At 40.0% G+C, this 14,089-nt stretch overlaps 1 protein-coding gene across 1 annotated transcript in view; it reads left to right on the plus strand.

Annotated features, from left to right (window-relative positions):
- The window catches only part of SH3TC1 (SH3 domain and tetratricopeptide repeats 1), a 78,200-nt gene that overhangs the window by 47,512 nt on the left and 16,599 nt on the right, over window positions 1–14,089 (plus strand). The window contains exons 9-12 of the mRNA XM_044682312.1: window positions 3,436–3,631; window positions 5,306–5,439; window positions 5,905–5,946; window positions 11,855–13,549. Of these exons, the coding sequence (XP_044538247.1) occupies window positions 3,436–3,631; window positions 5,306–5,439; window positions 5,905–5,946; window positions 11,855–13,549 (2,067 nt within the window). The remainder of the gene's footprint in view (window positions 1–3,435; window positions 3,632–5,305; window positions 5,440–5,904; window positions 5,947–11,854; window positions 13,550–14,089) is intronic.

Raw genomic sequence — 14,089 nt, forward strand, 5'->3', positions numbered from 1 at the left:
CCTCCCTCCCTTTCTTCCTTCCTTCTTTCTGCTAGTGTTGAAGCATGAGGGAAAGATATAAATTGACTCAAAAACAAAAGGTGGGAATGTGAGAATTCTGCTGTCCTCTTCCCAAACTATGTTTTCAACAAGTTAATCAAATGATACAATTGAAGAACTCTTGTAGACCTTCTTCTGTAGTCCCCATTTTAAAAGGAACCTCAATAAACTGGAACTTGAAGTTACGTACCTACTCCAGGCAAGCATTGTGCTAGCAACTGAGAAATATCCAAAGTTTAAGTAGAATATTGACTCTACTCTCAAAGAGTTTTTGTTTGGAAAAGGGGAGAAGATGCCAGACCAGTAATATAAAATATTACCCAAGAACATTGGAGAGAGATAAAATAAAGTGGTTTATGAAGGTGAAGGTGGCAAATTCCTTACAACTCCGGAAATGAGGAAAGATTTTCTGTAGGAGCAGGCATTTGAGTTGATCTTTTGGCATAGGCAGGGATTTTAGATGAAGAGAAGGAATGAGAACGTTCCAAACACTAGGAAGAGTATGCAAAGGAAAATGGATGGGCTCTTCATTAGGAAGGCTGGCTTCTTATTAGTTTAGCTTTGGTGTTAGAATGAAATGATAGAATAGTGGGTCATTCAGCAGTTACCAAAGCTTTTCTTAGCCTTTTGAAAGAATATTCACTAAAGATATTCAATATGATGAATAGGAATATTTGATATAAGAAATGTAGAAAGGATATTCAATAAAGATACTGTGGCACTTGGGTAGATGTGCCCCCTACCCCACTGTGGAAGTTTCAGGGCAGGGAATCATAGCTGATTCGGATGGTCTTGGGGTATCCTCCAAGTCTGAAGTATTTAAGATAGCCCTCTGGGACAATCAAGTCCTATGTACAACTTTATCACCTTTCAGGAAAAAACTAGACCAATCCACATGGCGGCTGGATGGAAAGGAACTTAGTGATCTTATCACAAAAGATGTGGAGATGTGTGTGCAGTTATATGTTCAGGGGACAGAGAAATGACCCATTTGGTAGGAGCCTTGATTGCTTGGAAAACAGGTATATGAGTTTAAGTTGGCATGGTAGGTTGGTACCAGCTTGTGGAGCACCCTGAATGACTGGTTGAGGAGTCTGATTTTTTAATTAAAAAAAAAAAAACCTCTTAATTTCCATCTTAGAATCAACATTAAGTATTGGTTCCAAGGCACAAGAGCAGTTAGGAATAGGCAATTGAGGTTAAGTGACTTGTCGAAGAGTCACACAGCCAGAAAGTGTCTGAAGCCAGATTTGAACTGAATTTTATTTAATGAGGAGTGGGGAGATAATGAATTTTCTGAGAAGAGGAATTACCCATTCAGGTAGTCTATCTAGCAGCATTAAAGACAGATTTGAGAAAGGCAGAAAGTAGAGGCAAGACCTAAAATGAGGCTATTAGAATTTAGCTGGTAATACCAAAGGCCTGACCAAAGAGCTCTAGGAATAAAGAAGAGATTCCCAATAGGATCCAGTAACATGCTGTTTTAGGGAAGTAAGTGAAGACAATCCTAGGTTATATACGTGCCTGTAGTGACACAGACAGAAATAGCAAAGTCACAAGAAGGAACAGATTTAGGACGAAAGATGAACTCTGTTTGAGACATAGGGAATTTGAGGTGTTGGGACACCCCCAGGGGTTAAAATCCTGTAGCTGGTTGGAGATATGGACTCAGCAGAGAGGTTCAGGCTGTGTGTATAAATCTGAGAGTTTTCTGCACAGAGGTGATCACTGAAGCTGAGCAAATAAATGATACTGTCAAGGAGGGCAAATGTGAGACAGGAAAGTCTAGGATAAAGCCTTGAGCAACATCTGCATTGCAGAGCAAGAAGATGAAGAACTTAGAATTTAAGCCCCTCGAGAACAGGTGCTATTTCATTTTTGTCTCAGTACAGTAATCAGCATGTAGTAGGTGTTTAATAAACACTTTTATTTGAGAGATACTTTGATAAAAAGTCAATTGACTTGAACCAGTGAAAGCAAAAGAATGGTGAGTGAGCTTAGGGCTATTGGATCTTGCATCAAATATAAGCTGTCTCTGATGATTCTTCTAGTTCTGAGATTTTGTGAACTTGGAACTCAGTAAAGAGAGACCAGGAAGGGAGGAAAATGGGAGATTTTGCTAAATGATGGTCTGTTGAGAGAATTAGGCTTAATAAAATCATCTATTTGGGGTTGCCAGGGACCTTTGATGTCATCCAGTACACTCCCTCCATTTTATACTTGAAGAAACTGAGTTTCAGAGAGATTGTAACTTGCCTAATTTCCCACAGGAAGTAACAGACTCAGTATTTGAATTCAATTCATCTGACTTTTTCCATCATACCACACTACTTCCCAGTGAAAGCCATTTCTAAATATTTGAGGAATCCCCTGAGGCATGAAAGATTAGCTTTATTCTGGTTGATCCCATAAAAGAAAAAAGAAAAAAAAAACCTTGAAACAGTGAAGTTAGAGGGAAGCAGATTTAGATCAATTATACTAGAACATTTTCTAAAAGTTTCATCTAACAATGGAATGAACTTCTAGAGACAACGTAATAACTAGTGTTTCTGTAGAGCTTTAAAAATTCACAAAAATACTTTCCTCATAACTAGTCTGGGAAGGAGATAGTAAAAATATAGTTTTCTCCATTTTAGAGGCGAAAAAACTGAGTCAAAGTCTAAATGAGTAGCCAATATCTCATAGTTAACCAAAGATTTAGCCTTAGTTTTTGTGGTGGATGAGGCAGCAAGATGCTGCAGTAGATAAAGTACTTTTCATGATTTAGGAAGATTCATCTTCCTACATTCAAATCTGGTGTCAGAAACTCACTAGCTCTATGACCTTGTATAAGTTATTTAATCTTTTTAGCCTCAGTTTCCTCATCTGTCAAATAAGCTGGAGAAGGAAATGGCACACCATTACAATGTCTTTGTCAAGAAAATCCCAAAATGGGGTCATGAAGAATCAGACACAACTGAAAAATGACTGGACAGCCACTAAACCCTGATTCCAAATGAAGTGCTCATTCTACTGTGCCATTCTGTCTCCCATGGTAGTGAGGTCCCTGGTCTCTAAAAGTCTTCAGAGTAAAAGCTAAATGCCCATCCACTCCCTGAGGGATATTGCATAAGAAATATCTGTTTTACCTAAGCATTAAAATTAATGTTCCTAAATTCCTTTCATACCTGAGACAATTCCACATCTATGCTTTCCTCCTCCATCTTCTTGCCCTGAACCATTGCAGATGTCTTGGAAGCATTCTCATTAGTAGGAATAGGGGTCAAGGTTGTCTCAGTCTATATCCAAGAAGAGGAAAACATTTGCCAGATTTTTGAGGGAATTTTCTGGCTTGGCGGAAGCCTCTGTTCTTTTGTCTGAAGGTGTTTGATTTAGAAGATGGTTCCTTTTCTGCAGGTATGGGAACGTGCTTTGCCATAAGGGATCACTGTAGCCAAGGACCAGAGGAGATGAGTTTCCAGGACAGGGATCAGATTGAAATCCTTGGCATCCTTGTTCCCTGCCTGGGGTGGTTTCTGGGGAGGCACTCAGTGACTGGCCAGGTTGGCTTTGTGAAGACCAGTCACATTCAAATCGATAACCAAGCCTCTGGGTAAGTAGAAGAGCACAAATCCTTCTTCAGACTGTGGCCATACCTCCTTGACCAACTAGTTATGGACAGTAGTTTGCTACTGCTCAGACTTATGGCTGTTGTTTAGACTGAAACATCAACTGAGAGGTGACCTAACCATCGGTGGTCTGACAAATTTGAATTGGGAATCGTAGCATTTAGAACTAAAGGGGGTCAGACATTATCTCTCAAAGTCAGCATGATATTGTACAAAAATGCTACACCTTGGGGCAGCCAGGTAGCACACTGGATAGAGAGTCCCAGGGCCTGGGAGGACCTGGGATCAATTCTAGCCTCAAATAACTTCTAGCTCTGTGACCCTGGGCCAGTCTCCTAACACCAGTTGCCTAGACCTTATTGCTCTTCTGCCTTAGTCGATACTTAGACAGAAAGTAAGGGTTTTGTTTGTTTGTTTTTTTAAAATGCTACACCTGCAGTTGTAAACTCCTGGGTTCAGATATCATCTCTAATACCTACTGGCTATGTGACTTAATCTCTCAGTGCCTCAGTCTCCTCTTCTGTAAAGTACAAAGAATAATATATGTTCCTACCTCATAAAGTTGTTATGAGGACTGAATACAATAATGTAGACAAAGCGCTTTGTAAACATTACAGCACTTTGGCAAAGACAGTTACTATTGTTATTGTTATTATTAATAATGCTTAGTTCAATACCTCATTTTGCAGAAAGGGAAACTGAGGTCAAGAGGAGCTAAAAGGCCTGCCCCAGATCACAAAGTAGAAGAGTTTGCTGCCAATCTTAGGTCTTTTGGCCCCAATTCCAGTGATCCATCCACTGTACCCATTCCTCTCTACAGCTAGGGCCACCCATCCACATGTACAATCATTTATGGACTATTCAGCCGTAGTTTTAATTTCTTTGCTTATTCAGACTTCTAAGTCACAGAATCATCAGTGCTCAAGACCTCAGTCAGCTCACGGCTTGGCTCTCCATTTAAAACTTCCCTAGGGTCACACAGATCTTAGACTTCCACAATGGGAAGCTACCCAAGAGCATCAGCCCCCCAGAGGAGCTCGGTTCTGTTTTGATAAGACCTCACCTAGCCCTCTTATTCTTCTTACTTTTGATGAATTTCAGTATTTGCAATGTAATGGCCCATATCAAATGACTACTAAGAGGTGCTGGCTCTCCTTTTTTTTTTTTTTTAAATGGCCTCAGTAAAATAAAACAGAATAAAAAAAATTTGTAAATGGCCTCAATGGAAAAAAAAAAGTTTGTACCTTATTAGGAGTACTATCAGCAGATGTTGTCATTCTGCACCCCACCCCCCCACCCTACCTACCCAAGCTTAGCTGCTTTCTCTTTCATATTATGGTAACATGGATGTGTTTAGATGAAAGTAAAAGCACCAGATTTTCCCCTAGGTGTTAAGTGATTTAGCCTTGATTCCAAAGTTAAAGGTCTTAAATTTTATTTTAGTCTTGGTGCCTTTAGCCCCTAAAGAACCTTAGAAATGGGATTTCGTTTTGAAGAAATAAAATTTCCAAAAAATTGAATATTAGTTTTAATATTTATATTTATTATTCGTGTGAATAATAAACACATAATAATAAAATATTAATAATAATAATGCATAATAGTAGAATATTTGTTGCTTGGAATAAAATCAATATAGCTTATGTCCTGACTTCCAGGCTAGTAAATGTGATCTTTCTGGATGAGGAGGAAAGGTCATTTTTCTTCAACAAAAAGAATTTTTCCGAAGATGATGTAATCCAGTTATTGAAGAAAACAGCCACCTCTGCTGTCTGCACAGCATATAGTATGGGTAAGTATGTCATCTGTGGGGTGTCCTCTTCTGCCCTGTGGGGCACATCCCAAGGCAAGTGTGAGGTTACAGGGCTGAATAGCAATCAATGCTCTGAATGATGAGACTGAGAAGGTTTATTATTCCATGCGATTGTGCTTAGTAATAAATGGAAGATGAACTCCACTCCCCATCCTCCATGTAGAAACTCTTGAACCTCATTGGGTCTCTCACAACAACATTATGAGGCAGGTAGACCAGGCACTGTTGTTCTCATCATCCACGTTTTTCAGGAAAAGCAACCAAGGGATTAAGGGTCATGAAGGGGCAGTGGTTTAGTGAATGGCACACAGTAAGTGGTACTTGAGACTAGGTCTTTTTACTCCATTTTTTTTTTCTATTCAATTTTTGCTAACTCCATTTCTAATGTTCTCTCTACTATACCCCAGCTGCTAACTCATTTCTTTTCTTTTCTTTCTGATTCAGATATATTTGAAGAAGTAAAGTTTCAGAAATCTCAAGAACAAGGTATGCCTTTGGAAATGGTGCTGTTAAGTGTGTTCACTAGACTGAGGTGGTGGTGTCGATTTTCACTCCAGGAGAAGGGGCTGTTATATTGGAATCTGCAGTTAGGTCCCACAATTAGTGGGAATAAGAAATCCCCTATAGTGGCCATAGATATTAAAATTTACATTATTAAAAGTTATAACTTTTATAAAAGATGGTCATTGGTTCCAGCCTAATGGAAATAGGCTGTTGTGAATTCAAAGAATGGCACCTCATTAGAGGAAATTCTTTATTTGAAATAATTGGGACTTAGCTGTTCATAGAGCATAATGTGGTACTTTGTATATAGTAAGCAACCCACAATTTTTTATTCAGTCAGTCTGTAATATATAGAATCTATTCATCAATAAATAAACATTTCTTAAGTAGCTACTGTGTGCTAGACCCTCTGCTAAACTTTTGTAGGGATACAAAAGGAGGCAAAGGAGAGTTCCTGCCCTCAAAAAGATGATAATCTAATGGGGAGACAGCATGGGAGCCAACATAAACAAGGCAAATACAGAAGGAAAACATTAAAAAGCATTGGGGAAGGTTTCCAGTGACAGACAGGATTTTAGTTAGAAATAAAGTCAGTTTTCAGAGCAGAGGAGGGGGACATCCAGAGAACATTCCCAGAGCAGAGAATCATAGACTTTCTGGCCAGCCAGAAAATAGCCTTAGGGATCCTCCTATCTAGCAAATAGAGTGCCATTTTATATAAACATGAGGAGTGAAGCAAGCAGAACTTGGAGAACATTATATACAGCAACGGAAATATTGTTTGAAGAGTAACTTGTATATGTCTACCTCCAGAGAAAGAACTGATAAATAGAAACAAGCAAAACATAATTTTATATATACACATATATGTATGTATTTTTTAAACCTTTATCTTCCATCTTAGAATCAATACTGTGTATTGTTTCCATGGTAGAAGAGCAATAAAAGCTGGGCAATGGGGGTTAAGTGATTTGCTCAGAGTCATACATCTAGGAAGTATCTGAGACTAGATTTAAACCCAGGTCCTCCCATTTTTATGTCTGGTTCTCAGTTCACTGAGCCAAGCAGCTGCCCCCTTATAGATCTTTTCATCAAATGATGCCTTCTCTAGTGCTGAGAGGGGAGTGAGGCGCAGAGGGAGATACATGGGAGCTTTAATGTAACAAATAAAAAAACTAGAGAGAAAAAAATATAAGGAAAAAGAAACCTAGAAAAGTGACATGATATATACAAGGTTACATAGGTATTCATTAGTTGATCTCACATTTGAACTCATCCTTTGATTAAAGAACCACAGAGAAATTATACACCTCAGATATGGAAGAGGGATTCAGTTTATTCCAGTTTTTTTTGTTTTTGTTTTTGTTTTTTTCACGAGGGGACAGAATCAGAAGCAATGTGTAGAAATCAGAGGGTGGAAGATTTCAAATCAGTAAAAGAAAAATGTTCTAACTAATCAGAGCTCTTTGACCATGGAATAGACTACTTGGCCGAGGGTGGGGGAGTAGTAAGTTCATGCTCAATAGAAGGGTTTTAGCAACCTTTCAAGTAAAATAGAATTCTGGAATCAGGGATGGAAAATGAATAGATTGAGATGCACTAGATGACCTCAAAGGCTTCTTCCAATACTGAGATTTTGTAATTCTCATGAGTGAAATTAGTGACATTCTTCTGATTCTGAAAAAAAAAAACAAAAGAACTTGAGACACTAACAGCCCCTCCCTAGAAATGGGCCAAACTCCTTGTGCTGTCCAGAAGATGGTGCTGGAAAATTGCCACTTCAGGCTGAGCTATAATTATTTTTCTTTGGTGTGTAATTTGGTAGTTGACACTCTCCAGGTTCAACTTGCTGGAAAAGAAAGTTCAATTTGTCTACAGAAATGTGTTGAACATTAAAAAGAATCAAGGCAAACACGAAATTCTCCTTTCTGAGTTGTGGCTCTTATGAAATTTTCAAATCATAGAATTTAAATCTTGAAGGGGCTTTAGAGATCCGTTTAAACCCATCTGGATTAGCCACTTTCCCTCTCCTGCTTAGAATTTAGACTCTGCCTTTGGAAGGAAATGAGAAAATGGGATGCTATTTCTTTAAGGTGTAAGGTGCTGTATATTGAAAAATTCCTTTTGGCAAGAGGAAATAGTTACTTCCTTGGATATCAAAGTGCCTAGAGGGAAACATGCAAAGCCCAAACCTTGGCAGTGGTTTCCTGGCTGTCAGAAGTGGCCGCATCTTGATGAGTTAATCTAATATAGAAAAACAATTTAAAACTTGGCTTCTCAACAATGTTTTGTACTTTTATCCCAAATCTATAGAGATCACTGAAGAGATGGTTTGTTTTTAACATTTTTTTCCCTTTGTAAAAGGCAGATAAATGTTTCTAGTCTTTATTCTTCCCCTCCAAACACTTTCTTCTTTAGTTTGATGTCTTGCTACTTGATTGATATTGAGATGGAGGAAACACACTTATTAATTACCTACTGTTTACAAAACATTTTGCTAGTTGCAGAAAAGATGAAAGTCTAGTTAAGATAAGACTGCAGGAGCTCAGTCTGGTATCTGGGTAAGTCAGAATTTTAGGTCCTCAGACCCCACTTGTTTTATATTTTAAGTTCTTGTCAAGGTGCTCCTTAAGTGTTAAGAAAAGTACAATAGAGAAACTGGTAATCACCTGGGAGAATCGGGAAAGGCTTTATAGAGGAGCTGGCCTTTGAAGGAAATGGAGGGACCCTGTAAACAAAGAGGAAAAGGTGACATTCCAGGTATAGAGGATATCTCAAGAAAAGAGGTCTTGAGCTGTGGCTGGACAACACAAAGGTCCAGATTGGTGAAAGAAGAATGGGTTATTAAAAAAATAAAAGAGGGGCCTGACTCTGCTACCCCATAAGTACTAAGCATAATTTTCATTTTATCTAAGCCAGATGGGTTTGGATAGATCTCTAAAGCATCTTTAAGATTAAATCCTATGATTGAAAAATTTCACAGGACCCACAACCCAGATCCCCATAGGTAAGGAGAAGAGAATCTTGTATTTGCCTTGATTCTGAGTAGGCAATAGGAAGATATAGGAGATATTTTTTTCATTTTAAATTTTTATTTTTTTTAAATATTTTTCCATGTTTACAAGATTCATTTCTTTCTCTCCCCTCTTCCCTTCCTCCTCCCAGAGCTGACAAGCAATTCCACTGGGTGATACAAATGTTATCACTTGTTACCTATTTCCATATTAGTCGTTTTTGTAATAGAGCAATTTTTTAAAACAAAAAACCCAAATCATAAACCCATATAAACAAGTGATGTCATGTTTTTCTTCTGCTTTTCTACTCTCACAGTTCTTTCTCTCCATGTGGATAGCATTCTTTCTTATAATCCTCGGGATTGCCCTATGTCATTACATTGCTATCAGTAGCAAAGTCCATTCCATTGGATAGTTCCACAATGTTTCACTTTCTGCGTACATTGTTCTGGTTCTGCTCATCTCACTCTATATCAGTTCATTGAGGTTTTTTCAGTTCACATAGAAATCCTCCAGTTCATCACTCCTTACAGCACAGTGGTATTCCATCACCATCAGATACCATAATTTGTTCAGCCATTGCCCAATCAATGGATGCCCCCACCATTTTCCAATTTTTTTTGCCACAAAGAGCATGGCTATAAATATTTTTGTACAAACATTTTTCATTATGATATAGGAGATTTTTAAAAAGAAATGCAATGTAAAATATAGAATATTAATATAATACTAAGAATGGTTTGGGCCAAAAGTTGACTTTCCATCAAATACTAAATATCAACTACTCTCCAATCTATCCCTAGCTTAGCAAAGTATATTTGTTGTCCTTCTCTGATTACATCTGTGGAGTGGCTCTTCAGTCTCTCTTCAGAATGAGACCACTTGAAATAAAATAGAAAAAACAAACCACCATTTTCTAGTACCTATTGTTCCTGTAGTGGACAGTACTATATTCAGAGCTGTAGAGAAATGAGTTTGAATCCTCCCTCAGACATTTGTTTTTGTTTAGTCAATTAGTCCTGTCCAACTTCTCTTCATTTTCTTGGCAAAGATAATGTTTTCCATTTCCTTCTCCAGCTCATTTTGCAGATGAGGAAACTGAGGCAAATATCATTAAATGACATGCCCAGAGTCACCTTAGACATGTACTAAATATCTGAGGTGAGATTTGAACTCTGAGATGAGAGGAGTCTTGAATCTAGATTTGGCTCTCTCTCCACTGCTCATCTGTGCAGCAGTGTAAGTCATTTAAGCTTTCTAAGCCTCAGTTTACCATCTGTAATAATAGCTAGCATTTATAGAGCACTTTATGTTTTACAAGTGCTTTACATATATGATCCCATTTGATTCAACAACTCAAGTAGGTGCTATTATTGCACTCAATTTACAGATAAGGAAACAGACACACAGAGATTAAGTGACTGACCCAGGGTCACACAGGCCAGATTTCCCAAAAGAAGGTTCAATACCTAGGCCATGAACTAACTCCACCTCCTGATCCCTAACATATGAAGGAAAGAAGACTATCCTGTCCATCACTGCTTCACTAACAAAGAAACAATTTAGGACCTTCCTAGGGGTGGCAGGCTTCAGTAGGATCTGGATCCCTAACTTTGGCATAATTGCCAAGTCACTGTATGAAGCAGCTATTGGCTCTGATTCCTATTCTCTGCACCAGAGACCCAATCAGCAGACCGCTTTCAGTACCTTAAAAGCCAGGTTCATAGCTACCCCAGCATTGGCTTGATAAACCTTTTCCTTCTTTGTTAATGACAGAAGGGGACATACTTTGGAGGTCCTTACTTAGACTTTAGGACCTGAATACTGCCCTGTAGCCTGCTTCTCTAAGTAACTAGACCCAGCAGCTCAGGGATGTCCTGCCTGTCTGCAGGCAGGTATAGCCCCTGCCATGATGGTGGAGGAGTTTGCCAAACTGACTCTTGGGCAGCTTCTTGACATACAGACCCTCTTTGGATCCAGAGTGTCCTTGAAACAAAAGGGCACAGGTGGCTGGCCAGTGGCAGACTGACAAAGTTCCAAGCCTTGCTCCTAGACACACGTGGCCTAACCTTGAACATGCACCACACCTTGAATCCTACCATTTTGCTTCCGCTGCAGGACCTGGCCCCATGCATGACTGCTTAGATGTTATAGGCTACCTGTTCTAGCCTATCAGATCTTAGGGATATCCCCCTAGATAATCCAGACCTTGAGTAGCATATAGATAGGTCCAGTTTGACTGAGGAGGAAGAAGGGAAGGCTGGGTACCCACTAATGAGTCTCGATGCCACTGTAGAAGCCAACCAACTTCCTCTGGGTACCTCAACACAGGCAGAACTCAGCACTCAGAAAAGCACTAGAATTAGCTGAAGGGAAGAGGCTTAATGTGTACAGTTTCCAAATATACCTTCCATATTTTACATGCATATGGTGCCATCTGGAAGGAGAGAGGGGAGCTAAGAACTCCCTCATGAAACATGCCCCCAAATCATGCAGTTCCTCTAGGCAGTAACCTGACTCCTTGAGGTAGGCATCACGTATGGAAAAGGATATCAAAAGAGGGAGTCAATCACTGCCTTCCTTAGAGTCTGTGCAGAAAAGAGCAAAATGTGACTGAAAGTTGCCCAGGAGGATTTAACATATTAGCTTCTCATTAGACAGCCAGTACATGTCTAAGGTAGGATTCAAATTCAGGTCTTCCCAGCTCCAAGCCCAGGATTCTTAGTTGTTATGCCACCTAGCTTCAGGAGAGTTAATTTAAGAGCGTTTATCTCCCAGGATTGTTCTGAGAATTAAATAAGAATGTATTTGCAAACCTTAAAGTGTCCTATAAACATGAACTGTTTTCCACATCATAACCTTTTTCTAACTTGCAGAAATGCCTCAGCCTCCATTGGGCTCTGATCCCATTTCAGTGGCTGACAAAGTGAGAGCTGTGTTAGAAAGGTACAAGACCCCCGAACTCTGCTCTGAAGAGACTGACAGCCACAAAGAGGAGGGTTACCAGCCATCGACTCCAGAGAACTTCCCTGTGTCTAAAGAACCCCATTTTTGCCTCAAGGTGGAAGAAAATGACAACAATCCAGAGAAATTCCTCCTTTTACTAATGTTTCTAAATGAGGATAAATACAAACCATGTTACAGGAGCCTATATGATGTCTCTCTTCCATGCCTGAGCACCATGTTTGATGGGTATACTGAGGAGGAAGAACTCGTCTGTTACTTTGGGCAGGCAAGGATAGCGGCCAAGAAAGCCAACCTTTCCATGGCCCTGACAAGACTGTGCTTCCTCCTCGGGAGGCTATGTGTCAGAAAGCTCAAGCTCTCCCAGGCTCGGGTTTATTTTGAAGAAGCCTTGGGAGCCTTGAGAGGCAGCTTCAGTGACCTTTTCCTTGTGGTGGCTATTTACACCAATCTCACTGCCATTTATTTAAAACAGAAAAATAGAGAGAAATGCACACATGTGTTTGGCAAGGTAGCAGCTCTGCTTCTTGGAATTCCTAACTATATCTGTAGTACTGAGATGGAAGCCGATCTCCTCAAATTTGCTTTGAAGATGGTCATCCTAAACCAGCAAGACCAGCAGGCTGAAGCCAGGATCTGTTTCCTGCTGGCCAAGCACCATATTAATCTCAAGCAGCCAGAAGAAGCCTTGCCCTTCCTGGAGAGGCTTCTGCTTTTGAGTGGTGAACTGGGTTTATGGGACAGCTCCTGGTCCACAGATTGTTACCTCCATCTTGGGGAAATCTATAGCAGGAAATGTCTGCCCCACCTTACTGTGAGCTGTATCAAAGTCGCCTCTTTCCAGAGCTCACAAACCTTCATGAGCTCCTTGGAGAGCATCGACTTGGTCATCCAGAATACCCCGAAGCTTTATGGCCTGAGGAAGGTGGACCATGTGCTGCCATCCCAAATCTCTCTCTACCTCAAGCAAGCACTGTCCTCTGCCATGGCTTCCCAAGAACAAAAGCTTTGTGGCTCCCTCTACTGTAGTCTTTCAGAACTATATAGCCATCATAGGAGATACGAAGAGGCCATTGACTATGTATGGAAAGCTGTGGAAGTGGACAACTCAGCCAGCATTGGCCAGGTCATTAACAACTTAATTTCTCTTGCTTGGTTGCACATTCTTCACCGGCAAAATCCAGCAGCACTGGAGATCTTAGATTCCATCATAGACTCCTCTGGAAGTAGCCCTCAGCAATTAGGGATTATTTATAACATGGCTGCCATCGCCCTGAAAAGGATGAACAGCATTAAAAAGGCAGCTGAGGGTTATTACAAGGCGCTCCGTGTATCCAAAGAGCTTGGGCTGGTCCAGAACCAGGCGGTTGTCCTGGCAAACTTCGGGGTTCTCTGTCTTCACTTAAATGCCAGTGGTCTGGCTGAACACTATTTCATCGAAGCAGTAAAACTCTTTTCTCAACTTCCAAGTGCTGTGTGTGGCCGAGAATTCGTCCAAGTTCTCCTCTGGCTGGGACAGCACTACACGAACAGAGCCCAACAAGAGGAAGGGAAATGCTATTACGAGTGGGCATTCCTGGTGGCCATGGAAATGAGTCATTTTGAAAGTAAGTGTTTATTGCATCTCCTCCTGCCCACCCACTCAAAGTCAGAACCTATTTTTCTTTCTTTTAGTTCAAGGCACAGTTATTTTTGACTAGCAGATAACTGCCAGGGGTGCTGACTACTGGACCCTGAATTATCTAAGTGTAAGTATAGAAGGAGTATGGTAGAGGGCTCAGGATTTAAAGTCAAAGGACCTGAGTTCTGTCACCTTACTACTTAAGTGACCTTATTAAACAAATCACTTAACTTCCGTGGGCCTCAGTCTTCTTATCTTCAAAATGACCTTTGGAACTATATAGTCTCTGAAGTACTTCCAGCTCTAAATATATGATCTTTCTAAAATAAATCAGAACCAAATGAAGCAACAATAAGGAACAAGCAAAGAAAATACCCTTTTCCATCCCTTTTTTGACCTGCCTGAAGTTCTACCACATTTGGCTTGCTCCTTCTTTCTTTCTTTCTTTCTTTCTTTCTTTCTTTCTTTCTTTCTTTCTTTCTTTCTTTCTTTCTTTCTTTCTTTCTTTCTTTCTTTCTTTCTTTCT

The sequence above is a fragment of the Gracilinanus agilis genome, chromosome 6 (assembly GCF_016433145.1).
Source record: "Gracilinanus agilis isolate LMUSP501 chromosome 6, AgileGrace, whole genome shotgun sequence".
In the NCBI taxonomy this organism is placed as follows: domain Eukaryota; kingdom Metazoa; phylum Chordata; class Mammalia; order Didelphimorphia; family Didelphidae; genus Gracilinanus; species Gracilinanus agilis.